General features: G+C 45.9%; 1 protein-coding gene across 4 annotated transcripts in view; it reads right to left on the bottom strand.

Annotated features, from left to right (window-relative positions):
• TRIM66 (tripartite motif containing 66) overlaps positions 1-25,660 on the bottom strand; it is a 50,962-nt gene that overhangs the window by 7,164 nt on the left and 18,138 nt on the right. The window contains exons 1-10 of one of the 4 annotated variants that reach the window (XM_077769163.1): positions 22,409-22,428; positions 21,212-21,315; positions 19,673-19,820; positions 18,664-18,796; positions 18,219-18,335; positions 16,818-16,932; positions 16,125-16,271; positions 13,849-13,966; positions 11,524-12,428; positions 9,982-10,143 (exon numbers count right to left, since the gene is read on the bottom strand). In XM_077769163.1, the coding sequence (XP_077625289.1) occupies positions 9,982-10,143; positions 11,524-12,428; positions 13,849-13,966; positions 16,125-16,271; positions 16,818-16,932; positions 18,219-18,335; positions 18,664-18,796; positions 19,673-19,820; positions 21,212-21,220 (1,854 nt within the window). In that variant the 5' untranslated portion in view covers positions 21,221-21,315; positions 22,409-22,428. Of the gene's footprint in view, positions 1-9,981; positions 10,144-11,523; positions 12,429-13,848; positions 13,967-16,124; positions 16,272-16,817; positions 16,933-18,218; positions 18,336-18,663; positions 18,797-19,672; positions 19,821-21,211; positions 21,316-22,408; positions 22,429-25,660 lie in introns of those variants that run through there. The other 3 variants (XM_077769159.1, XM_077769162.1, XM_077769161.1) reach the window with 3 other exon arrangements.

The raw sequence follows: 25,660 nt of genomic DNA, 5'->3' as shown, positions 1-25,660 counted from the left end.
TGTGATAGAGAGAGAGAGAGAGAGACTGTGTGTGTGTGTGTGTGTGAGAGAGAGAGAGAGAGAGAGAGAGAACAAGAGAAGACAGTGTGGGAGAATGAGAGAGATAGCCTACCATCTGAGCTGAGGGTGATGTGTACACAAACACACACATACACACACACACAGCCACCATCAGCCCATGCTCCTCAACCCCCATTCAGTACAAAGGGTCAGACTGTGGGACTGCCCTCCAACTTCACATTCCCCTCTGATTAAACCACTAGCGCCTTCTTGTCCCTTCTGGGGGTCCTACAGGCTAGTTTCTGTAACATCAAAGTGGAAGAAAGTTCAGAAGGCTCCAACTCTGATCTGCCTCAGGCCTTCTCTGAGATAATGCCAAGGCTCAGGGAGCCCCGATTAGTCCTAGGGAACTAATTCCTTTGCATAAAGCCATTCCTTTCCTTTGCATAAAGCCCTACAGTGCATTCCACAGCTCTTAGGACAACTGTGAAAACGATGGCTCATCCCCTGTCCTGCTCTGCAGCCACAGCTCATCCCCCAACCCTTCCATTCTCTGTGCTCCAGCCACTCACACATTTTTCAGTCCATGAAACAAGCCAAGCTTTCCCTCTGCCTACAACCTTCACCCCTTTCAAACTGACTGCTTCTGCTCCAGGGAACATTCTCCTATCCCTGCCCCTGTCCCAATTACCCTTCTGAACTCAGCTCACCTGTGATTTTTTTAAAATATATTTTGTTCTGTGGCCCAGACCTGGTTCCCCCATTTTATGTTCTCATAACTCCTCTTTATACTGTATTCTCGTAGCTGTGAGAGCATTTGATTAATCTGTTTCTCCCATGAATTGTAAACTCCATTAGGGCATGGATTTTATTTATTTTGCTTACACATTGTATTTCTAGACCCAGGAGCAGTGCCCGGCTGAATAAATGAATTAACGAGCTATTTCAAATTTTTAAAAACAACAATAATGTGTGACTGTTTATTCTACAAATCTTAAACCAAATAGCTGCTTAGTTCTATTAACAACTGAGTCTATGTATCTCTCTAAAATAATGGTTGTCTTCATATAGCTAAAATTTATTGAGCATTTATTATATGCAAGGAAATTTTCTAAGTGTCTTACATACATTTCCTCACTTAATCCTCATAACAAACACTAAAGGGTTGTTGTGAAGGTTAAAAGAAACAATCCATGTAAAGATTTAGAACAATGTCTGCCATATTGTAGGTACTCAGCAAATCCCAGCTACGGCTACTAGGGCTGCAATTATTGTTATTGTTATTCTTCTTCTTATGGCCCTAATTTTATACTTGAGAAAAATGAGGCTCAGAAAGGCATCTGAAGTTTTTTATGCTAACACATAATCCTGTAAATTTCCATTTCCCTTTATTTGTACTCAGATAAATACAAATGATTTTTATATATTGGCCTTGTACCAGAGACCTTGCTGAAGTCACTTGGGGAATTTCTGTGCACACAAATCATGTCATCTGTGAGGAGTTAAGTTTTATTTCTTCCTTCACCTGCATTTTGTTTTTCCGGCCTTACTCCACCAGCTAAGACCTCCCATATCAGGTCAAATAATAAGCAGTGATAGTAGCTGAATTGTCTCATTCTTGATTTCGGGGGATCCTTTCAATATTCCACCAGCTAAGCATGATATTTGATGTGGGATTTTCACAGATTTAGAATTCAGATCTCTGGCCCTGAAGTCACACTCTCGACTGTGGCCCATCTGTGCGCCTCCCCTCATTCTCCCACACTCTGCGCTTTAGCCTCTGTCCTTCCCTCTCCTGCTCCCTCTTCTCCTCGGTTTTCCTTCTTTCTTATCATCTCTCTCTCTTCTCTCCCAATACCTTTCCCTTATTATTTAACTACTTTAGCAAAGCTTATGTTTTCTATTCTTAATTCCCAATTGTAAAAGCAGATGAGCTAAATACCTTCTGTTTCTCCAAAGAAAATTTTTTTATTTTTAGATGTTCCTTGGTAGTGCACTAGTGTCCAAGAAAAAGGCTTCTGTTTGCTCCATAGTCTAAGTCCCAAGATAAGGAATATTGAGAAGAACGATGTATGGGGAGAATACTCAGAGCAAATTGGGTAGATTAAGCATGGACGAGCTGCCTCAAACATGCCCTGGCTTGCATCCCTTCGCATACCCTGCTGTCCTGGTTATGCACTACCACAGCTTTCTAAGATTCTATCTTTCCTTCTATCTACCCACAAGAATACCCAATGATTGTTGGAATCCCTTTTGTAATACAGGACAGTCTAGTCCTTTACGCTGGTTTCTTTCACCTTTTCACCTATATTTAGTACAACTCTGGTTGTCATATCATCTGCCAAGAACATAGATGGCTATCTGTGAGATCCCTGGTGCAAAGCATTAAGGGCACCAAAATCTACCTTACAATCCCAAGTAATAATGGCCAGGTGCTATATGTCACAAGATATGCACAACATTAAATTTCCAAAGACAACGCTCCCCAGATTAGAAGCAGATATCTCTATCTCCAGATTAAAGGTAGGATATCTTTGGAGGATACCAACTCCCCTATCCCGATTATTTATTGTGCATCATGATAGAGGAGAGGAGGGCATGAGGACTGAGACCTGGAAAAACTATGGAAATTCTGTGAAATTCAAAATAAACTGTGTTTATTTTGAGTGGGGACTGCTGAACCTGCCTCTATAAACATCCAGCATACGGCACAAGGTCAATAACATGTCCTAAGAGACTGCACACTAGATTAGTCTTTTTCAAGTCCGCATTCACATTCAGTCTCAAGGAGACCACAGCTACCAGTAAGCAGGGAAAAGCCTTGGTAGTGGTAAAAAGAACCTGAGAAACTTCCAGGATCTCAGAGAAAGTGCTATAAGGAAGACACTCCCACCCTATTTCAATAGCCTATACAAACACAGCTACATTTCTGGAACATATGTATGCTGTGTGTTAGTTATTTTTGATACTTTATTTGGCCCTCTGAAGTGAAGAGATACAAAATATTAAAACAGAAGGAACTATTTCATGTGTAGGAAGAAAGAGAGGATTGAGAACCTCCATCCTACCCTGCTGCCAGTGCTACAAATTGAGTAGAGGTAAGGGGAGGATTAAATTTCAGGGCCAGGAAAGCAGGCTGAGGCTCCAGGGCCTGAAAGCAAGCACAGGGCTTCTTGAGAGCATGCTAGGCTTGGGAATATGGCCACGCCTGACATCTGGTGCCTCACACACAGAAGGCGCTCATCTCTCAGTGGAGATGATGCTGCCTGCCCTCTATAGCAACCAGGATTGTTCAGAGGTCAGAGAGAACGCAAAATTATACAGCCAACTCTAAGGTCTGTAAGGGGCAACTATTGACCCTTCCAAGTTGTCAGCTACATGACACCTTGCCTTCTTCTTCACATATAAAACCTTCAGATTTCATGAGGGAAAAATATGTAGTTTGAGGTCTGCAAGTGAAAATAACCATTTTCTAGTTCAGGGAGGAAGAGAAGTCAAAGTGCGAAAAACCTTTGCTCTGATAATCAGCTCAGGTCATCTCTGGGGTACAAGGGGAGACTGCCCCAAGCCTCTTACCTCTCTGACCTAGCATCTTCTCACCTGCTCCTAATTTTCTCTCCTTCCCCCATACTGTATGTTCCTATCTTTGTCCCTTTCCTCTTCTTTTCTCTCTTTATCTCTGTTTGCCAGCTGCCTGACCTGTGACCTGTCTGAATCACCTCACCTGGAACGTATAGAATCTAACTGTCTGAACCACCAGCCTCCACAAGCTGCCTGACCTGCAACTTCCCTGAACCGTCTTTCAGCCTCTTCTATTGTGCAATCCTTTGTCCGCCTGCAGCCTCCATCCCCAACCTCACCACTTGGGTCTTTTTCTGGAGTTCAATGTGCTTATTTATATTATTATGATGATTGTCACATGGTGTTGTCAAAATCTGGAGAAGGCACTGTTCTGTCATTCAACAGAAAAGGAAACTGAGACACAGAGCAATTAAACAAATTTCCCAAGCTTATATAGGCCCAGGTCTAGGAGTCTGGATCCAGCCTTAAAAATCTGTTGGCTGGTCTTAATTTTGTGCCATTAGCTAGAAAGCTTGTGCTCTAGTAAAACATTATAGAGAAGTCAATAAACAGACACTTAATGCACATTCCCTGAGTTTAATATAAATTTCAGATTCTTACAGCAAGATAATATTGCTGGGGATAAAGCAGCACAAATAGGGTGGTGTTCCATAGATATTAATTTTCAAGACATCTGAACCATACTTCTTTTGATAACAAAATGCAATTGGCTTTAAAATGTTATTTTGAATGGGAGTACACACCACCCTGTCATATTAAACAGAGTGCCTAACGAGACCATTCCTTAAGGACATGAATGAACTGGGATGGACTTCCATCGCTGGAGTGGGCTGTAGTTCAGTGATGCTATAAGGCATGTAGGGCTTAGCTTGTCCTTCCACCGAATGGCCTCATACTGTGGCACTTTTCCAGGTGATGTTTCTTGTCTTCTTCTCCTTTGTTGTTAGCTGCCATTACAGAAGTTCTGACTCCTTGCTTCATTCTGCTGACTGCTATCAGGTAGGAAAACTAAAATTTCCAAAGGAAACCATGTAACTAAGTTTCCAGTCAAGACCTAGACACCTGAGTGTGGCCTTATGATCTCATGCAGAAATAATGTGTGGGCTTTGTGACATCTGTTCTTGTTGCTGCTCCGAAGCTTTGCCTGCTCACTTCTGGGTTGTTGCCCCAGTGGTTAGAATTGTCAAGGACTGACCGCCCTGCAAGTGTACAGAGGAAGGGGGAGCAATGACTTGGAAATTGTGTCTTGGAAATACATTGAAGGCCTTCACTCTGGTTGAAAGAAACAGATAAGGAGATAAGGATTGAAGTATACAGATTTGTGTTAAGTCATGGAATATCTGAGTGCTTCAAAGCTTCCAAGTAGGTAGACTGGTTTAACATTAGCAGATCTTCAAACAACTGAATCAGACACCTGAGGAAGGAAATAACTTCCCCAGCAAGTGGTTTAACAAGTTGATTTTTCATAGAAAGTTGTTGCTCTTATTGACAGTGACTGGTCCCCCTGCTGAATGAAAAGCTCTTATACAAATTAAGACTATTCCTTTGGATATAACTATAGTAATATATGCTAACTGACCAGAGTCATATGGGAAAACATTCATGGGTGATGAAGAGATAAGAACTGAAAAGTGCCCAGTATCCTGATGATTCAGGAAAGACAGAAAAAGCAAAGAGGATCTCAGAGTCTGAAGTGAAAGGAAGATGAAAGGAATAGGTGGATTCCTGTAAATCTAAAGTAAAAGCCAGAATGAGTTGAACACTCAAAACACAAGCCTTGGAGACTCAGGAGAATTGGGCCAGAGATATTTTGGCCAGGCCCATGTAAGGAAATTTAGGGCCCAGGAACAAGGACCTGTTTTCTCATGGACCAGGAGACCTAGACAAAGATCTTAGATTTCATCTGTGAGTGAAATCAGGCTAGAATGGAGGAAAGAGCCTCCCTAGAAGTTGCAAAATTCAGGGAGCCAGACCTGGGGAATACTTGGCTTGGTTTCTGAGTAGGGCAGAGCAGATTTCTGTATAGTTCTGCAATTGCTGGCCCGAATACAGGCTGTGCCCTAAGAAAGCCTCATGAGGCCCTAAGAAGATTCTGAGCAAATTCTGCTGTCGAGACCAGGCTATGAGGAAATGATCATTGCTGCAGCTGAGAAGCCGCGTGGATCTGGAGACTAAGAAGCAGGATACCCAGTACTTCCTTTACATAAGCCAAGATTTAGAGTAGGAGTTTAAGCAAGACACTTCCCATCTCTGGGTTTTAATTTCCTCCTCCACAGGTTAATGTACATGTGAGTTATAAGAATCAAATTAAAAGCTCAGGCATCAAAGTGCTTTGATAATGATATAAATGCTCTTCATGTGAGTCATTATCCCTTCCTCTTCTGCGTCACTCTTACTAACGTAAACCACAGAAATGCCTACTGCTTAGGCATCATTTACTAAAAATATATCTCAGACTCTTCAGAAGCCATAAGCAGCATCCTGGTGGTCTCTCAGCCCTCTGTGGAGGATGTGGACCACATGTGAGTGGAAGAGAGGTACTCCATGCAGCTGAATTAGGGCTCAGACAGGCTCTCTGTGATGCCCACAGCCTTGACTTTGGGAGAGCTTTGAGGAAAAGAGTGCATGTGTGTCCTTCAGCAGTTGACTCATTCAGCAGTATAAAATGCAACCATCAAAATGTCTTTCGGTTTCACTTGGGACATAAGGTATTGTTATAGTGCAGTAACCATGGCCTCTCTTCAGTGTGGCTAAACCAAGTTAGGCAACAGCGAGGGCCAGACAAATGTCAAAATTCATTCCAAAACACCCTGCTGGATGCAGGGAAGGTGGTGGGATGAGCTGCTTCCAAGACTGCTGAGCTCAAGCCACTAGAAAACCCATTCACAGATGTTCCTATCTCACTCTCAGCAGCAGTGCATTCACCATCAGCTCAGTGAGCACCCACCCCCAGGTACTTGTGCACAGCTGGTGTGCTGTAGTGGAAGTCCTCTTCATGGTGATGTAACATCAGTGAGCAGATCAGAGCATGGAGGAGTCACTGTGGATCACCCAGAGAGATGCCTGGTGCCCCAGCTTCCCTCTGGTCCGTGGCTTTCACATAGACTTCTGACTTCCCTCCCACTCACAGGCCATCACAGGCTTAGGAGTGGGCTGGAGGCTAAAACACCTTTACCAGACAGAGATAACCAAGACCAAACGAGGCTGGGTCCTAAGATCTCTCCCCAGCAGGGCCTCAGGGTACTCCCAACTGTAAGGGGGAAAATCCAGCACGTGGACGGCCAGATGGATTCATACTTGTCACACTGCAGTGCACGGGGAGAGGCAGTCTAACCTAGTCCCCGAGCATGAGCAGAGTCAGGAACCCATGCTCTGGTCCCAACTTTGCCAATGCTCAGCTGTATAACTCTTAGGCGGGCCACTTAACCTCTCTGTGTCTCAGTTTCCACATCTTTCAAAGGGGAATGTGAAAGTGGCTTCCTCATAACACTTCTAGGATAAACAAAGACATAAAATGGAAAAATCCATGTAAAAACTTATGGGAAGAGATAGAAAAATGCTATACAAAGTATTATCATTCAATGATAAGATGCTCAAAATGTTGTTTGGTGTCCTCAATCTTCATACCCTCCACCATGCCTAATCCAAGATTTAAGGCAATTAATTCCCACCAAAAGAAAGGCCTTTCTTTTAGCTCAGTAGCTTTGTGTATAACCAGTACCTCTCTCAGTCAAGTAGACCCAAAGGCTGCTCTGGGCTAGGATGGCAACATTGAGGTTCCTTTTTCAGGGAGTTCAAGCCATGAAGAAGCCTATAAAACATCGGGAAAAGGCTGGGCCACTTGCTCCTCCAAACCTCTGCATAAGCCCAGGTTAATAAGGGCCAGGGGCAGGTCAAGATGAAAGATCAGAGTTTCTAGGACCATCACTAACCCCACTGCCAACCCATAGGCACACAGTAGGGCAGCATCCCCTTGCTGCTCAGACAGCCCTGTGGGCCACCCACACTGGCAGCATGGACTCCATGCTTGCACATGGTTCACCTCCTTTCCTTTGTACTATGTATCAGGATGGAAGCAAGATTCTTTAAATAAGCAGTGGCATTTTCTGTGTGGCTTCTACTACACTTGAGCACTGGCAATCCCCATGTTTCCCTGTGAACTATGGACACCTAGGGCTAGCTGCCTTCTGGTCACCTTCTTATGTAGCTTCCACGGGAGAGCACCAACAATTCAAACTTAACTTTTTCCTCCCCCAAAATAGGCCCTTCTTCCCATGCCCCGATCTCAGTGAATGGCAACCCAGTGGGCAAGACAGACCTGGGTGTCAAGCCAAAGGACTTTCTCTCCCTCACTTTCCATCACCAATCAGACTTCAAGTCCAAAAGCTCCTGTGATCTGATCTCTTGAAGTCCATGCTTCCTCCTTATACCCATTGTTACTGATTCCATTCAACCTCCCCTAGTTCTCCTCTGTACTATTTTGGTCTCCTTTCCTACAGATAAAGTGACCTTTCTGAAATTTAATTCAAACCATGTCCCTTCTTGCTAGAATTCCTTCATTCACTCTTAACAACCCCTAACACTGAATCCTAAACTCCGGAGCATAATTTACAAGGCCTTCCAAGCACTCTGGTTTCACTCCCATCCCCAGCACACCTCATGTTCCCACCAAGCCAAGTTATCTGAAATCCCCTAAGCGCCCCAGGCTTTCTCTCCCTTCCTACTAGCCATTCATTTTGGATATATTTTCTAGCCCTCTCCTCGCCCCCCTTCACCAGCCTAACATCTTCAAACCTCAGCTTAAAATCACATCCCCTAGGAAGTCCTCTGTGAATAGTTCTTCTCTCAGTGTTATGTGCTCTTTCTTTACACCACAGTGACTACCACAGCCCTTTATCATATTTATTGTGGTTGCTTATTTAACTGTCTATCTCTCCTACTAGACTGTAAGCTCTAATATGAGACTTTCTTATTCACCAATTTGTGCCTGGCCTAGGAAAATATCTAGAATATACTTGGAGATGAATGTGTGTGTGTGTGTGTGTATAATATATTCATTATAATATATATGTATATAATGTATATATATAATATATGTATATTATATATATATATATATAAAACAGTGAGTGAATAAATAAATGGGTAGACGGATAGATAAACAGTCTAAGTATAAAAAGTTAAACCCCTGAGAGCCACAAAGGGCCTATTTACAGCATCTCTATGGCTTCTAGGCCACACCGTTTTCAATAAGGTAGGACAGGCCTAGCACAGACAAAAAACCACTAATACCAGAGGCCTGGGCCAGACTTTGAGGGACACCAGGGATTTCCAAGTTACCATTTCATTTTTGCCATCCCTTACTTTTCTAAAGTCTCTCCTCAAGTGTCACTGGGATAGACTAATCTAAGATACATATGGCAGCAGTGTTGCTGGGGGAAACAGGGTGAGGGGCAGATATATAGGACAATTGTGTACTGGGGCCACAGAGTTGGGGGATGTGTGGGGCCGAGCATGCAGGCTAGGAGGGTACCGAAGAGTTGACACAGCTTCAAGTGCAGGGCTGAGAGGAGGCACCAGGTCAGAAAAGACAACAGGAAAAGTAGAAATGGGCCAATGCACACAGGGCAGGCTGAGTGGGGGCTACGACACATCAATGAGGTTCCAGCTAGGAGGATGACAGGGGTGAGGGTGAAGGGCAAGGATAAGGGGAAGACAGCTGATAAGCTGCGGGGTCCTGGATTATTGCCGGAGTAAATGAACATTTCTAGCAAGCAGGTAAGTTGGTGGGTGGGAAGGACTCCGGTAACTTATCTTCCAGAACTTTCAGTACCCCTAGATGCTCAGCTACCTCTGTAGGACATCCTCACAGACCAACTCACCCAACAAACTCCACTGATTCAAATTCTAAAGCCAGTCAACTTTAGGTTGTGGGGCCACATAAAATGTTTTCCTTATTTTCACTGCTGGGAAAAAACAGTCTTTGGATTCTAATAAACCCAGTTTTAAATAAACCTCACCCCTCTCATCTACTAACTATAGGGCCCTGGACCTCAGTTTCCTCAGCTAGAAAGTGGGGTGCCCACCTCACAGAACTGTGAAGCCCCACGTGCCATTCCAGGCACTGTGTAAGTGTGTAATTTCCTTTTCCCTTTCCCACTTCCACTCTAAATGAAGCCCAACCACTGTCATTTTAAGTGTATGTGTGGGAGTGGAAATGGGGTGAAGGAGGACTATGTTGCAGACTCATTAGGACAGACGGCATGAGTCAGGGCTGTGTAATATCCAGGGATGGAACGGGGACACTCCTCCCCCCGCCCAGTCATCCTCAGCTGGGTCCCTGGGGTCTTGGCCAGCAGTGGGTTCCCCGTGGTCAGGGAACATGGGCTCCATTAGTACCTTTCTCACCACATTCGGAGAGGAGTGCTGGATGGTGCTGTCCAGTGGGGGGACACTGGGAGGGGTTTCTTCCCCGGATGCCTGGGGCAAGTTAGCAGCAGTATTCTTGTCAAGAGGGAGAGCCGGCTTTGGACCTTCAGATGCTGGGGGCTCATCTGAAGCCTGAAGAAGAAAATAAGAACTTAGGTGGGTTTTACTGCAAAGAGTAGCAACAGCAGCAGCAAAGGCTGATGCCCACCCTGCATTCCCTGCATTGCCCATTGTCATCAACTACACACTGTGACCTGCTTGAAATTTTTTCAGAAAGAATGATACTCTTATCTAAACTCTTGCCGAGACTACATCCTAATATGACAGTCTCAGGATAGAACCCAAACTGAGAATTCTGGGCTAAACCTCGCCATATGCACTTTAGCAATCCTAATGGTTCTGACTTACATTTTGCCTGTGGTCCTCAATGAACCCTAGACCTTTCTGTGCCATCATGAGGTGGCTTCATATCTCCTCAAAGGAACTGAGCCTCAGAGGGAGATATCTGAAGCATGATCTGACACTGTCAGTGATAAAGCAGGAATGTGAGGTCTTACATTTTATAATAAAGTGAAAGTCCATAGAGCTGCTTTGAAGATATAAATGTGATTACAGAATTAAAGGACACACCACTGGGGGAAAAGTGAGAAAGGATAGGAAGAAGGCGCTGGAACAGGAAACTCCAGGAAAAAAAGAAAAGCACGAGTTAAGGATGAAGATGTGGAACGCAGCAAAGATCCCAGAGGTACAAATGTACCTCCTCAGTTGGCTCGTAATTAAGAGAAGACAAGAGCAGCATTCATCACCTCCCTAGGGAGAGAACGACACCTCTTCTGTGGAATTGCAGTCAGCAGACCGGGATCCAAATCTTGGTTCTGTTGCTCAATGTTTTATGATCTCCAGGCAAGTGCTTGCCTTCCCTGACCCCCACTTCTGTGCCTATAAAATACACATGGCAATGCCTCCCTAACACTGTTGATAGGATAAATCGTATAGTATATATAAAACATACCTAGCGTAGGATGTTTGAAGTAAATTTTAAGTCCACAGATGTGTAGTGTTAAAAAGATGCTGCCCACTAGAATCAAATGCATGCCCTCCTGCTGCTCCTGAAGCTCTCCCCTTGCACCCGAGATTCCTAAGTTCCCAGCCAGGGAAGTGGGAGGTTACAAAGATAAGAGACAGATTCCCTTCTGTCCTTGCAATGGCAGGAGGCTAGCACAGCTCAGAAGGTTCTATTAATGGACAAGGTCTCTAGTGTCATCTAGGAAGGCAGGGCTAAGCCAGGCCACTCTGGAGAGTATTAAGCCTGCATCTACATTGGGGCTAAGTATCATGGTCTCTAGAGCTTTCCTGAGATGGGCAGGAGCCCAGGGAGGACTGGAAATGTGAGGGCTGAATTCAAGACCACCCTAAGATGAAGAATCTGTGTTCCTGTGATTGGGGAGGCTGTGTTTGCTGAGCAATCCCAGGACAGGGAGGACATGTGTCCGAAGCCACCCTGAGGCTCACCTGCACGGCATCCTCCTGGCTCTGGGACTGGATGGGTGCTGGCTGCCTCACAATGTAGTTGATCTGCCCCACAATGGTTTGCTGGAGGTGCTGAGGAGATTTGGTCTGATTCAGCTGCAGGCTGGGCTGTTGGGCCTGAAGAAGAAGCTCCAGGTCCTTCTGCATCTCCTCCAGCTCAAATTTGTGGTGCATTATATCCATGTTCTGAGAGCAGGCAGGCCCCTGAGGGCTCCCATGCTGACTGGGAGCCAAGTGCTGAGATGGAGGTAGAGGTGGTGGTGGCGGCTGCTGGGATGGGGGTGGTGGAGGTGGCAGAGGTGGCAGCTGCTGCTGTGGCTGTGGCTGAAAGTGGCTGAGCTTCAGCTTCTGGTGGTGGCCGAACTGGACTTGGATAGAGGGTGTCTGTAAGGGGGGCTGGGCATGGGCTCCTTGCTGAACATCCTGCGGGGGCACAATGCACACGGGCTGGGAAGTCAGCTGCTGCCCCGGCCGCTGGGACACGTTCTCCTGCTCCGCCGGGGGCTGCGTTTCCAGCCAGGGCTGCATCAGCTTCGGTGGCTGAGGATTGCAAGCCAGCTCTTTCTCCCTGGGCAGCAGAGTAGGGCACTGCAGAGACCCCAGCTGTTGGGGTGCCATCTCAGAGGGTTGTCTGAAGCTGTGAGCTGAGTGCATGCTGGGTGGGGGGACCTGGCCTTTGAGGGAGGGTGAGACTGGGGAGCAGTGGGAGCAGCACACAGATGAGGAACACAGTGCTGGAGACTGGAACTTATGTGAGGGGTGGCTGAGAGTCTCTTGCTGTGCCACCGGGGACTGGTGGCTTTGATAAAAGGATGGTGGTCCCTGTAAGCCTCCATAGGCAGGAGTCTCTGCCCGGGACAGCTGTCCACCTTCAGTAGTTATACAGCCTGAAAATTCAGAACAGAGAATGGTTCCAAAGGGAATCTGCAGTTGTTCCCCACTTGCTACTTCCTGCTCCTGGGACCAAAAGACATGATTCAATGAACTTGTACCAGGTGCTGAGATTAGGAAATTCAACCCCTGATCTCCAAGACTCAGTCTAGAATGCTGCCAGCAATGGAGCCAGGTATGGACCTTTGGGGACCTGGGACATTTGAGACATTAGCTCAGCTTTTACCAGATGCTCAGTCCTCACTCTGTTTGTATCCCACTACAGAAACCATGGGCTCCTTCAAATAGCACCCACTCCTTTTTAACACTGGCTCAGACAAAAAAAAAAAATCATCAGCATTGGGGATGGGGAGGTAGCATGCTAGAGGGTAGCAAAGGAGAGAGTGTTGACCCTGGGACAAATGACCAAGTCTCCAAATATAGATCTGGGGGGCTGTACTTTGGACAAGTAGGATGGACAGGGTCGGGGAGCTCCAACACCAGGTCAATGGCAGACACCAGCACTGTCCTGAGGTCCCAATCCCTTGTGCATGAGTAGACACCATCGATGTCTAGCTCAGTCTTGTGGCTTCTTCAGCTCATTGTCTTGATGAGGCTTACTCTGGGGAAGACCCAACAACTTGAGAGCCAGAGTGTGTCCTATTCATCTCTGATCCCTTAGCACCCAGCATGGGGTGCTGGCCCACAGGAGGGGCCAACCAAAGGTCTGCTGAATTAAATCAAAGTGGAGAGGGAAGCAAAGAATAAACCTAAATATTATGCTTCACTCTGTCAAGTTCAAAAAAGTTCCATAGAGGTTAACAACCTCTAGTTTAACAAATCTACCATTAGGCTATCAACACAGGTATGACCTCAAGTTGTCTACATTCTGCCTAAAGACTCGGTGCCAGAAAATCACTGCAGCAGGGAGGGCCACAGATGATCTGTTTCCATCTTGACTTCCTTAAAGGGGGTGTGTGGACACTACCCCTTCTCCCTTCCTCCTTCCTTCTCTCACTTTGTTGCTGATACCTGTTTTGTGCCTACACACACGAATACCCTTATATGGCCACAGAGACAGAGGTTCACCTGCACTGCCATACAGCATTCCGGAGAGCAGGGCCACTGTCTTGTTTCCTCCAGCAATGAAACCAAGGTAACAGGGACATTCATGCAGAATGGAAAGCTCAGATTTCAACTGGTCTTGTTACAAAAGTCCTGCATTGCCATTGCTATTTAAGTTGTCCCCCTCTCCAACCCCAACCCCCACCTCATGCCCACACACACAAAAAAATCTGCTGAGTGACTTCATGACCACTGGCAGTCTCGGGGAGTGCCTTCTCTTGGGATTGGGCTAACCTACCCACTAAGCTACGCAGATGCTCTCTATTCATTGTTAGCAATTATGTAAAAGCCCACAGGGTGGGCCTGGCTCACCAAGGGAAGCCAGTTGCTTGGTCCAGAAGTTAGGCTCCCAGGTGAATCTGATACTCCAAGGGGAGCCAGGATCTGTGTTACAGTTTGTCTCCAGCAATCGCTGCATCTGAAACACAATCTGACAACAGCACCAAAGGTCATTTCTTTGGGCATCTTGCACCTGAATGACAACTCCCTCTCCCTCACTCTTCGACAGGGTGAAGGGCTCAAAGCCATGGGTCTTTAGTCTCAGGTCCCCCATACACTCACTTCCTTGCACCTTGGCATCTTCACATCCCTTCCCCTGCCCTTGTCTCCTCCCCATCACCAGCTCATCCCCTTCCTTTTATCCAGGTTTCCTGATCCCCTATGCTTTTATCTCTTTCAGGCCTTGAATGGTCTGTAATTGTCCCTCAGACATCACCTGCCTGGAGCCCTCTCAAGAGCTGCATTCATTCTCTTATAATCTTGATTTGAAAGCCTATGAGGGAAGACCTTCTCTGAGCTCCCACTGCTGTCCTTCCACCCACATGTAACACCCCATCCTAACAACTGCCCTCTTCCTCACTCATCACTTCCATCAATACCCTATCATGAACTTTCCCATTTTTCTAGGACTTTGGCAAGTGTCCAACTCACCCTGCCATCATCTAGTAAACTAATGCCCCAGTCAAGGTCTTGGCCTCTTCCTTCCTTCCTCTCTTTTGTATCAATCACCTTCACCCCTCTTTTCAGGTTAGCTACCACACCCAGACCTTTTCATCTTCTAGAGACCCTCATCTCCAGCAACTGGCCTCTGCTTTAACTAGCTCTCACTCTTACCGAGCACACTTGCTCCTCAACCTCCCTGAACTCCCCAAGCCCTGCACCACTGGTTCCTAAGGCCATCCCGGCTTCCCATCATTTTTAGTAACAGTATTACTAGAGCCTAACTCCCTCTGTATCACCATGGTCTATTAGCCTTAGGTCAATCCACACACCCCAAAGCCATGTTATCTGGGGCCTCTTCAGAGATCACTAACCTCAGGGGTACCCTATAGTCCTTTTTCTTATCACTTCTTTTCTTGTTGGCTTCCTCTTCCACTGTCCTCGATGACTATGTAAAGTCCACACTTCTCTCCTCAATTCCACTTACCCGGTATCTAACCCTCCTATTATCACCCCCTACTTCAGAGAGGACAAGAGGCACAAAAGACAAGCTGCCCCAAACTGGTACCGTGCCTACCTCCAACCTTAACTATAGTATACTGAGACCCTTCTGTCCTCCCTTCTCAGAGGATATGCCTCTTCCGGTTTAGGGTCCACTGGTTCACTCTAGGTTCTACTTCTTCCTGCCTTCTCAGGATGCTCACTCCACCACCCATCTCCTTCTCTATCATCGACCTTTTCTCCCAAAGAAACTTGCACAAATGCCTACCACACTTTAAAAAAAAATCAATCCCCCAACTCCATCCCCTTCTCAAGCTACCTTATTTCTTCTCTTTTCACTTGTTTCTAATTCATCCCCTCTGTCCCTCAGGCCCCTCATTCTAGCTTTTCACTCTCCTGTTTTGCCGGAATTTCTTTCAGAAGATCACCAGGGACCTCCTGATTCCCAAAGATCTCAAGGCTTCTCTTCACTACTCCTCCTCTTTCACCTAGATAGTGATAATAATGTGGACCATTTGAAATGTAAAAGTGTTCATTTCTGTGCACCACACCCTCCTATTTTTCATGCCATCTCTGACTCTTGCTTCTCACCCTCCTTTGCTCTTCTTCTTCCTCTGCGTATGCTGAAAATGATAGTATTGCCCTGGGTTCCATATTTCTTGTCTTCTTCCTTCACACACTCTTCTGAGGTGATACCACCAAGATCTCAGTTACTCCCACATCTCTAGCCCCAACCCTGATTTTTCTTCTGACTTCCAGACCCGTCAAGCAGAACAGATTTTGAGATGCCCTGCAGGCACCTTAGGATTCAACATGTACAAATATAAACCCTCCAAAAGTATTGCTCCTTCTCCTGGTCTTCACCATCCTCACAAGCCCAATACCTCAACATCATCCTTGACTCCTCTTTTCCTCTTAGCCCCCATTTAAACCCAAACAATTGTATGTGGGATGCCCAGAACACTGCTGGTGTCCGGGCTCATGTCTGAATCCATGACCTAACACAGAACTACAGAAATTCCCACCTTAGTTGCCTGGAGGAAAGCAAGACCATTTTAGCACCTGTCCTTGGCACTGTGGGGTTTGGTAAAAAGATGCTTATTCACTTACTAGCCCAAAAGCAGTGATTGATGAGTTGGAGCTCTTACCAGCTCTTTGCTGAACAGGAAAGGGACACTGGTTTTGCTGCACACAGCCCAATTGATGAAGTTCTGCACATGTTCAAACTGACGGTTGAGAACCATGATGTTCTGTAGCTGTTGCTCCAGCTTCCGCTTTCTCTCATTAGTAATGCCCTGTGTATGGACAAAGACAGAGTCCCTGATCCTGTTCTCAGACTTCAGTCCACCTGTCTGGGGAGTCTGGTGGCCTGTGGATCGGTGTGAACCCTGATGGGGTCAGATGAAACTGTGCCCCCAAGAGGAAGACAGTGGGACAGAGGGACACAGGAAGGGAGGGAGGATGGTGGGTGGATTTTATAGCACATATATGAAATGGGTGATAAATGAATGAGGACATGAACAAATGCCTACATCTCTTGGGCATAACTTGTTTCATAATCCTCTCTTCCAAGGCTATAAACATGTATAGACCAGGACGGCAGATGACTTGAAGCCTTATAATATTAATGGGAGCTTGAACTGATTTTCCAGCTCCATGAGCCATCCTCCCCAAATTAGACTGGACATTTTAAGATATAGGAACAGCAGAAAGCTCTGGAAACTGCATGTCTGAATTCCAGCTCAGGTGGCTCTGAGCCCTGGGACTAGTTTGATATGTGCCCAATTTCTGACCTAGGGAGAACACCAACCCATCCATCTGATCCATCTGTCCATATATACCTCCAACTCCTCTATGAGCCCATTGGCCTGTTTGTTCAGTTCATTCATCAGAACCATCTTGGCCATTTTGATCTGGTTTTCCACCTTCCTGTGTTGATGCTTCACTTCAAAAATCCTATAAACAGAACGAGACACAGCATGGTGAGCCCCTCCCTCCAGGCCTATGATGACCTAGAGATAGCAAACATTAGCAGCCAACAACTTAGAGGCTGCCTATGTAGATCAGGGGCCAGCAGGCACCAAATATAAAGAAATAAGAACCCTCCTCCACCACCCAACCCTTTGTACGATCCAGCCCACTTGATTTAAGTAGGCCAATGGCCCAAAGTTCAACCAAGTTTTCTCTAGGTAAACCTCAGGTCCACACTCAGGTCAATCCAGCTCATTAGTCACACAGCAATGGAGACAGGACAGAGAGAGTGAGTATGAGTATAATATCATGTAATCTGCTGTCTTAAAAAGCTGGACGCTCCACTAAACAGCACCATGCAGTAAAAAGAGCATGGGGAGGGACAGAAAGTAGATTAGTGGTTGCCAAGGGCTAGGGAGATTGGGGGGAATGGAGAGTAATAATGTATATTGGGTTTCTTTGAGAAGCAAATAAAATGTTCTAAAAGTAGATGGTAATGATTTATACAACTCTATGAATATACTGAAAACCACTGAATTGTACATTTAAAAGGACAATTTTATGGTATATAAACTATATCTCAGTAAAGTTGTTTTTTAAAAAAAGAACAGGGGCTTTCAAGTCACACAAACCTAGCTTCAAAATCCAGCTCAATCACTGACTAGCCATGTGATCTCAGACAAGTCACGTAACCTCTCTGAACCTCAGTCTTCTCATCAGTACAATGGAGCTAATCCAACTCAAAGAATTGTAAGAATTGAACAAAATAATGCATGTACGATGTCCAACTCAGTGCACGTCACATGATGAGCTCTTAGTACCTACTAATTCCTTTTCCTACATTAAATATTAATGGTTCTCTATCATTTGTAGATGTATATGGAAGACACTGGGAAAGGGGTGATAAAGGGTAGATTGCCACTGACTTACTGCAGCCTCGTGATAAACCCAGAATCTGCTTCATGCCCTCATTCTCAAGCACCTGCCTTCTGGCTATGTCACGGCCACATTCAGAAGGCATGTGCTTAAGCTCAAACTCACACTGATCACGCTGACCTAGCTTGGTCCCATTCACCAAGTGATGGCCCAAAGCCCTTTCACTGGCCCTGAGACCTCTAAGTTCCAGGACATATGCCTTCTGGGACATATGCCCACATCTGATTAACCTTATGTATTCTTCAGAAGTTCTCCATTTGATAGCCTGATATAAGCATCCAGGATGTCAAGAAACAAAGCATTTCCAGAATTGGCAAGGGGCTAGTCTGTGTTACCTGTCCTCAATTTGTTTTGCAGATGTCTGTAGACCAGATTTCTTGTGAGCCACCTGTGTAGTCACACTTTCCAGAAGCATCCTTTGGTTTTGCAAAACTTCTTCAAGATGTCTACACCTAAAGGAGGAGGCAGAGGTAAAGCTGAGGAGAGCCACATCTTCTTCTGAGCATGCCAGTCAAGCAAGAACCCCTCGTATGTATTGTCTCAGCCAGGCCCATGGAAGCTGGGATTATTACCTCTAGGTAAAGTCAGAGATAGTGATGAGTCTTAACCCTTCAGGTCTTCTCCAGAGAAGCCCCAGGGCAGGAGCAGAGAAAAACTCCAGCCTCAGGGCTCCAGACTGGCATAGGCAGAGAGAGGGTTTTGATGCACTGGGAGGCCAGCACTAGCAAAGCAGAGTCCAGAGCCCTCCCAGGCCCCCTTTGAGCAGCCAGCCATCCCTACCTGTGTTCTTTGTGTTCCACCATGAGGCAGCTATGGCATGTTAGAACGTCACAAGTCTCACAGAATAGCTTGAGCACTTCCTGTGTGTGTAGAGGACAGTACAAGGCGAAATCCCCAGAACCACCACTTACTCCTGCCAGAGAAGATAGAGACAGTGGGCATCTCTTGCTCAGGAAGACTCTCAGATAAGCTCCACTGAGCAGCCCTTAGCCCTCAGCCCTCCGTGGACACAGGGGAGACACAGAACCTGGAGGGAAGGTGGTGCATGCAGGAAAGGTCTCTCTCTGGGCCAGTGAAGTTCCAGGAGCACAAGGAAGCATGTGATAAGCTTAGCCCAGCTGGATCTGCCCAGCTGTCCAGAAATCACACACCATCCTGCCCCAGGTGTTCTACTGCCTGCCAGAGGCTGAGGAAGGTGCTTGCTACTGCAGCATGTGGATCTCCTGCAGAGTAACCGGCTCCTCTAAAATTCAACCTAAAGCTCTTCATTAACCAGGGTGCTGTTGCAGGGGCTCCAGGCCGGGTCACAGACCATTAACTGTGCTTTGTGTGGGCATGATGAAAATAAAACCCTTCCCACAGTTCAAGGACCCTGGGCAAGGACTGTCAAGGAGACTGCCATTGAAAACAAGTGTTAATGGATGGACAAATGGACAAGCCCTGATCCAGGCTGTTTAATTGTGCAAGTAACTAAATAGAAGTGAGGCACAATTGCTCTGCATACAGATGACAGTAGGGAACTCAGCTAGCTTTCACAATTATTCATGACTACTCCTCCCTGCACATCTCACCCACACTCACCCCTCCCACTCCCAATAAGGGAGAGCCTAGCCATAAACTTGCACTATGGCTGTGACCCTGGATAAGACATTTTTCTTTTGAGAAAGGCTCTAAGCCCACCTCTACCCTCCCCCCCAGCAGGGAGACAAGGTCGAAGAGCTTCTCTCCAGAGGTTTTAGGGGCTAGCACTGCTTAAGGGCATGTGAGCCAGCGAAGCAGGGAGAGATACCTGGTGGGCCCTTCTGGGCCCGGGGAAAGAGTGGGCCCCCAGGGGCTGGGCCGTGCCGGTGCTCCTCCGTGCAGGAGCTGCACAACCAGCGGTTGCAGTAGGTGCAGAGGATGTGTGCTGCCCTCTTCTCCTTGCACTCGGAGCAGTTCTGGAAGCAGAGAGGTCTGGAGTTACTGACAGTAGCCTCATTTGGGCCTGCCTCCATGAGGGACTAGGGGCCTGTGGGGCTATTCCCAGGAGGGCAGTCGATTCTGGAGAGCTGCCTGGGAGTGACACTGGGTGGCTTGTGAAGGAAATCATCCTTTATGACTAAAATAATAGTAGACTCAGGGGCTATTCCCCCAAATCTCATGCTGAAGGTGAGGAGTAAGGCAAAGGTCTGCTTCCAAGGCACACACAGCCTGCAGATGGTTAATGGGTGATGCTGTGAAAAAAGCACACAGCCAATGCTAAGGAAGCAAAGAGAGGTTTCCAGGAGCTCAGTCTAGGAGTTGCCAGGAAATACTTCATGAGGAAGTGTCTTCTGATTGGATATGGAATGACAAGTAGAAGTTTCCCAGACATGCAGAGGAGTAAAATGGGAGAGTGCAGGCAAAAGTGGGAAGTTCAGCGTGCCTGCAAAAAGGGAGAAGCCACAGATGTGGGAGTACACAGAAAGACGATCAATCATATACAACCAAGAAAGAACAAATACAGACCAACTCTCAGGGCTGTGTTTCCACCACTGGGGCTTGCTGGGCCCAAGAGAACCCAGTCCTCTCCTAGCCCAAAGGTTCGTTGATTTGGTCAGCAAATATCTGGCAGCACTAATGTAAAAACAGGTGTAAAAAAGGAAATTTGAAAAAAAAAGTAGCCTGTCTGTGCCTGAATAATATAGGCTGTCAAAATCATTTTATTCTGACAGCTTTGTCCTCACACTGGCCTCTTACCAACCCACGGTGGAGGAATAATAAAGAAGAGAAATACAAGGTTTACTAATTAAACAATGCTTTCCTTGAGAGTAGTGAACATGGGTGTCTGTCTCCCTAGCACCCAGCACAGGGCCTGGTACATGTCAGACATTTACTAAGAATTCGATATAGGATCAAGTAAGTCCACTGGCAAACGAAGAAAATGTAGTGCCAGGAACCCCAAGGAGAAAGGAACAGTAGATGCCAGGCAGTAAGTGATGTGAAACTGCAGAAACTCAGAAAAAGAGGTATTAGTTACTAAATATAGGCAAGATTGATTAACCCATTTAGCTGGTGTATAAGTTTCAACTGAGGGGGGAGGAAAAAAAGGAAATAAAAGATCAGTACTAATATTTTTCAGTCAGAGCTGTAAGAGAGAGAAAAATTTACGTCAAATATTTTAATTCTCTTTAGATAGAAGGAAGAAGGGGGGGTCGGGAGGAAGGAATGAAGGGAGGGAGGAAGATTAGGGAAATTGATAGAAGCGTAACAAGCCAGAAGAAGTGATGGATGAATAGATGAACTTATGGACAGGGGCCTCACAGATTTCTGAAAAGGATCCATTGTTTCTTTGCTTGTCCTGACTTACCCTGGCCATCTTGGATCGCCCAGTAGAAAAGCACTGCAGAAAAAAACGTTCAGTTACATCCCTGGTAAGGTACACTTGCTTACACCCAGGACAGGAGATGAGCTCTGGGAAGGGGGCAAAAAAGCAGAGTCAGGGCAACATGGCAGATTATACATAGGGCCTAGACACAAGGCTTTCTACTACCTAACACCAAGGCGTGTGCCAATACCACTTGTGCCAAAATGACCTATGTCTGATGTCATAGCCTGCACTTACCATCTAGGTACTCCGGACATGACCATTCTATTAGGGGCTGGCCCTACAGACCTCCTCTCATCCCACCTTCCTGCCTTCCTCACAAGCCACGCTACCTGTTCTGGTTCTGATAACTGGGTGCCTTCCTGCTGCTCCCACTCCTCATTCCCCAGCTCTAAGAGCCAACCTCCCATTACTGGCTAAGCTCCAGGGAGTCAGTTTAGCCCAGGACACAGATCCAGCCGCTAAGGCTACCACACAGCAGAACTACTTTAAAGATCTCAAAGCCAGAGCTTCCAGAAAGCTCTTCCCACAAAAAGCAAGGCCTCCCTGTCAGCTCGTCTAGGAGATATTTTTTTCTTCTTAGTGCCAATACTAGTCAGTCTGCCCATAGGGCTCGCAGAGCTTTTGCGGGGCCTTCTCCACCTAGTCCATGTTGCATGTGCTACACAGATGTATGTCTCACCTGAGCACATGAACATCTTGTCTTACGCCCTCTCCCCAGAGAAATGCAACTGTCTCCAATGCTTTCCTCAGCATAGGGGGTTTCCAAACTACATAAGCAGCATGAGACTGCCACCCTGGAGACTAGAGTACTCTTTGGGCCCACCTCAAGAGCAGGAAGCTCACTGGGTGTAAGGAAATGAGTCTCCTGGGGAGGACCAAGAGCCTGTGCCCAGGCATGACGGCCTCCTGGAAAGGGGTGGCTATGGCAAACAATACAGCAGTACTACCACAATCTTTTCTGCCTCGTATCATCTAAATGATACAATGACAGTTGCTCTAGACTTGCAGTCAGACAAACTTAAGTCTAAACACAAAGTTTATCACCCAGTGACCTTGGTTGGGCAAGCCACTTAATCTCACTTAGCTCCTCAGGACTCCTGTTTCTTCATGTGTGAGATAGGAAGGGAAAATAAGAGTTGTTGCAAGGTTTAAATTAAATAATACTTGAGAAAGCACCTGATCCTCCATGAATGTTGACTTTGAATTCAAAACATTTCTCATATCTCATTTACGGCAAGGCAATGCCCTCAATTATCAACTCTCCCAGGTGATGGAAGTCGGATAGTCTGAGAGATAGAGTAAAAAAAACCATAAATTCTCCCTCCCTCAAAACTCAAAACCCTGCTTCCATGCTCTAGGATGGAATGGAGTCTATTCTCCACCCTTTGAAGCTAGGCCGCCTTCATGACGTACTTTGGCCAAAAGAATGCAGCAAAAGTGACACGGAACACGTTCTAAGCCTGGGCTTAGTATGATTCTTCTCTGCTCTCAGAACTCTAAGACTGCCACATGAGCGACCCCAGGTTAGATTGCTGGAAGATGAGAGAGAACATAGACAGAAGCCTTGGTTCTCTCTAGCACTCACTTGAAGCTGTCATAAACCAATTAGCCCCAACTGACTCACCAGCTGAATACAGACACAGGAGTGAGCACAGTTGAGCCTCGCCAAGGCCAGCCAAGCCCCAAAGAACCACCCAGAGAGTCCCAGCCCAAACTGTTGACCTACAGAATCAATCTTTTAAACTACTAAGTCTTGAGTGTCTTATAATGGAGCAAAAGCTCACTGATCTATCCTGGGAAAATAAAAATCCACAAAATCATGCAAAGTAATAGTTCAATACTCTTCCTCCCCCACTGAAGAAACTCTCCCCAGCCATCACAGAGCTATGGATCTGCAACCTTTTAGACATTCTCCTGCTGGTCAGGGGGAGTGGCCAGGGGCAAAGAAGAATGGTCTTCATAGGTGTCGTCATCCAGGTGAATCAGGTGACTGTCCCTCCCTTTCATTTGGCCCACCATGGGGAGACTTTTCCTTATCTACCTCCAGGGCCAAAATGCTGCTGTAATAATTTCCACAAGGCTTCCAACCCCCTGGTAGCAGATGCCCAAACATTAGTCTCATCAGCATCATGGAAAAAAGAGAGAAACAAGTGAATAGATCAGACAAGGCCTCATAGCACATCCTCTACTGCCCCTGGCTGTAAATGCCAAAATTCTCATCTTGAGGCTCAAGATAGCCTTACTTCTCTCTAATGTCATCTTTAGCTTTACCCACCACTCACCCTGTGTCCTTGCCAGGGCAAATATCTCTGCTGTCTTCAGATTATCAAACCTCTGCATAACTCTGTGAAAGTGCTGTTCTCTCTCCCTGAAATGCTTTCTTGCTCCCCTCCTTTTCAAATAAACTCCTGTCATCCTTTCAAACCTGTCCAAATGTTCGGCCTTTAAGAAGCAAGGTTGATTTCCCTCAGGATGAGTTAATTATTCCCTCTTCTGGGTTCTCACAGCACCCTGAACATCCTCTAGTATGACAAATATCACATTGCATTTTAACTATCCATTCATATGTCTGCATACAAAAATAATCCACAATTGGCACTAAAAGATATTGCATAATTTTTAGCAGATTGGACAATTATATTTCTTTGGGGTTTGGGTATCCCATGCGTATTCCTTGCACTCACAGCCACTGAAAGTAGTAAGAAACCATCTGGAAGTTTTCAGGGTGATGAGAAAAAAGCCAGCCAGGATGATAAAGGAATCAGGTCTGATCTAGAGCTGTGAAACACTGTGAATTAGGAGATGTGGGTTCCAGGCCTAGGGCTGACACTATCTCTGTAACCTTAGGTAAGTGACCTCTTCCCCTGAAACTTACTGTATACATCCTTCATAATGAGGGGAATAGGAATATCAGCGAAGTGTGGATTATCCAACCTACTTCCTCTGCCTACTGCACCCAAGCTCCAGAAATAGTCCCACTGGACAAGACTAGATGGGACAGACAGCCAAACAGTGACCTGCCTATTGTCTTTGTCAGCAAGTCAAGTCAGGAGACAGGCTTATGGCTTAGGGAAGGTCTCCATCTAAAAGTCATCCCATCTGAAGAGGGGCTGCCGCAGCAGACAGCAAAGATGGAGAACCACCACGGCGGTGGTACAAGCAGGTCCCAGGGAGGCTGTGGGGCCCAAAGTAGACACAGAGGATATGTGCTCTCTTTGGGTCACAACATCTTTGTGCAGAAATTCTCATCTCCCTTCAGAAGGCCCCTAACCCCCATCAAGCTGTGTTAACCTTGAGCTTTTGTTTCAAGGGGGTTCCCCATTCTTCAATGTGAATCCCAAAACAAAGTTTTATTTTAGACAACTATAATACATGAACCCCTAGGGCTGCAGATGTATATACAAAATAACCAAACATCTGCTTACAATATCTAACATTTAATGTTTAATATTAAGTCATTAATACACATTTAAATCACATAGTACATAAAATAATTAGATATAGTTCTTTTTTCTATTAGGATTATTCAAGAGATAGCCTTAAGCTTTTATCTCATACACAGAAACATCAATTCTGAGCAATGCAGAGTCAGAGCCCAAAGGCCACACACGACCATGCCTAGAGGAAGTGCGGCTCCTGCCTCCCGACTGGAGAAGTCACAGGCAACAGAGGGCCTCCTGGGGACCTACGAGCCTGGGAGAGAAGCTCTGAAAGCTGAAGGCATTCAATCCACCTGTCATAAGAATGTGCACTCTCGTCCCTGGGAAGTGTGAGGCAGATTATTCTTTTACCACCACTCCTTGCACCAGACACTTCATGCATGCTATCTCATTTAATCATCAAACCACCTCTGAGAGGCAGTCATTATCCCTATTTCATAGCTGGGGAGACTGAGGCCCCAAGAAGTTGTTATCTGGCAAATATCATATGAAACAGGAGCAGAGCTATGATTGGAAGTTAAGTCTCCCTGCCTCTAATATCCACCCCTTTCCATTATGCTATACCTCTCTAATTCAAATGTAAACAAGGTAATTTTATTTTAATTAATTGGATAATTTTATTACAAGTAAAACATGCCATAATAATAATCAGACTCTAATGATGACCTGGACCCAGCTTTGGATTATGGGAATCCAGAAGGAAGGAGCTGGGAAGCCAGCCCCATCTGTGCTTAAAGTTTTATAAAATATACTTCTTGAGAAAAAGCAGATGAAGAAGAGTTTTTCTGCCTGGTGATAAATCTAGGGACAGTTGAATATTATAGACCCAGTGGTTCTCAAACTTCCCTACATATTTCAATATTATGGGGGCACTTTAAACATACTGATGTTCAGTCTATATCAATCAAGTCAGAGTTTTAGGAAGTAGAACCCAGGCATAAATATTTGTTAAAATTCCCCAGGTGATTAAAACAACCACGTTTGAGAA

The sequence above is a fragment of the Crocuta crocuta genome, unplaced genomic scaffold (genome assembly GCF_008692635.1).
Source record: "Crocuta crocuta isolate KB4526 unplaced genomic scaffold, BGI_CrCroc_1.0 scaffold255, whole genome shotgun sequence".
NCBI lineage: Eukaryota > Metazoa > Chordata > Mammalia > Carnivora > Hyaenidae > Crocuta > Crocuta crocuta.
The sequence above is the reverse complement of the archived record's forward strand: the minus strand, read 5'-3'. Positions and strand labels throughout refer to the sequence as shown.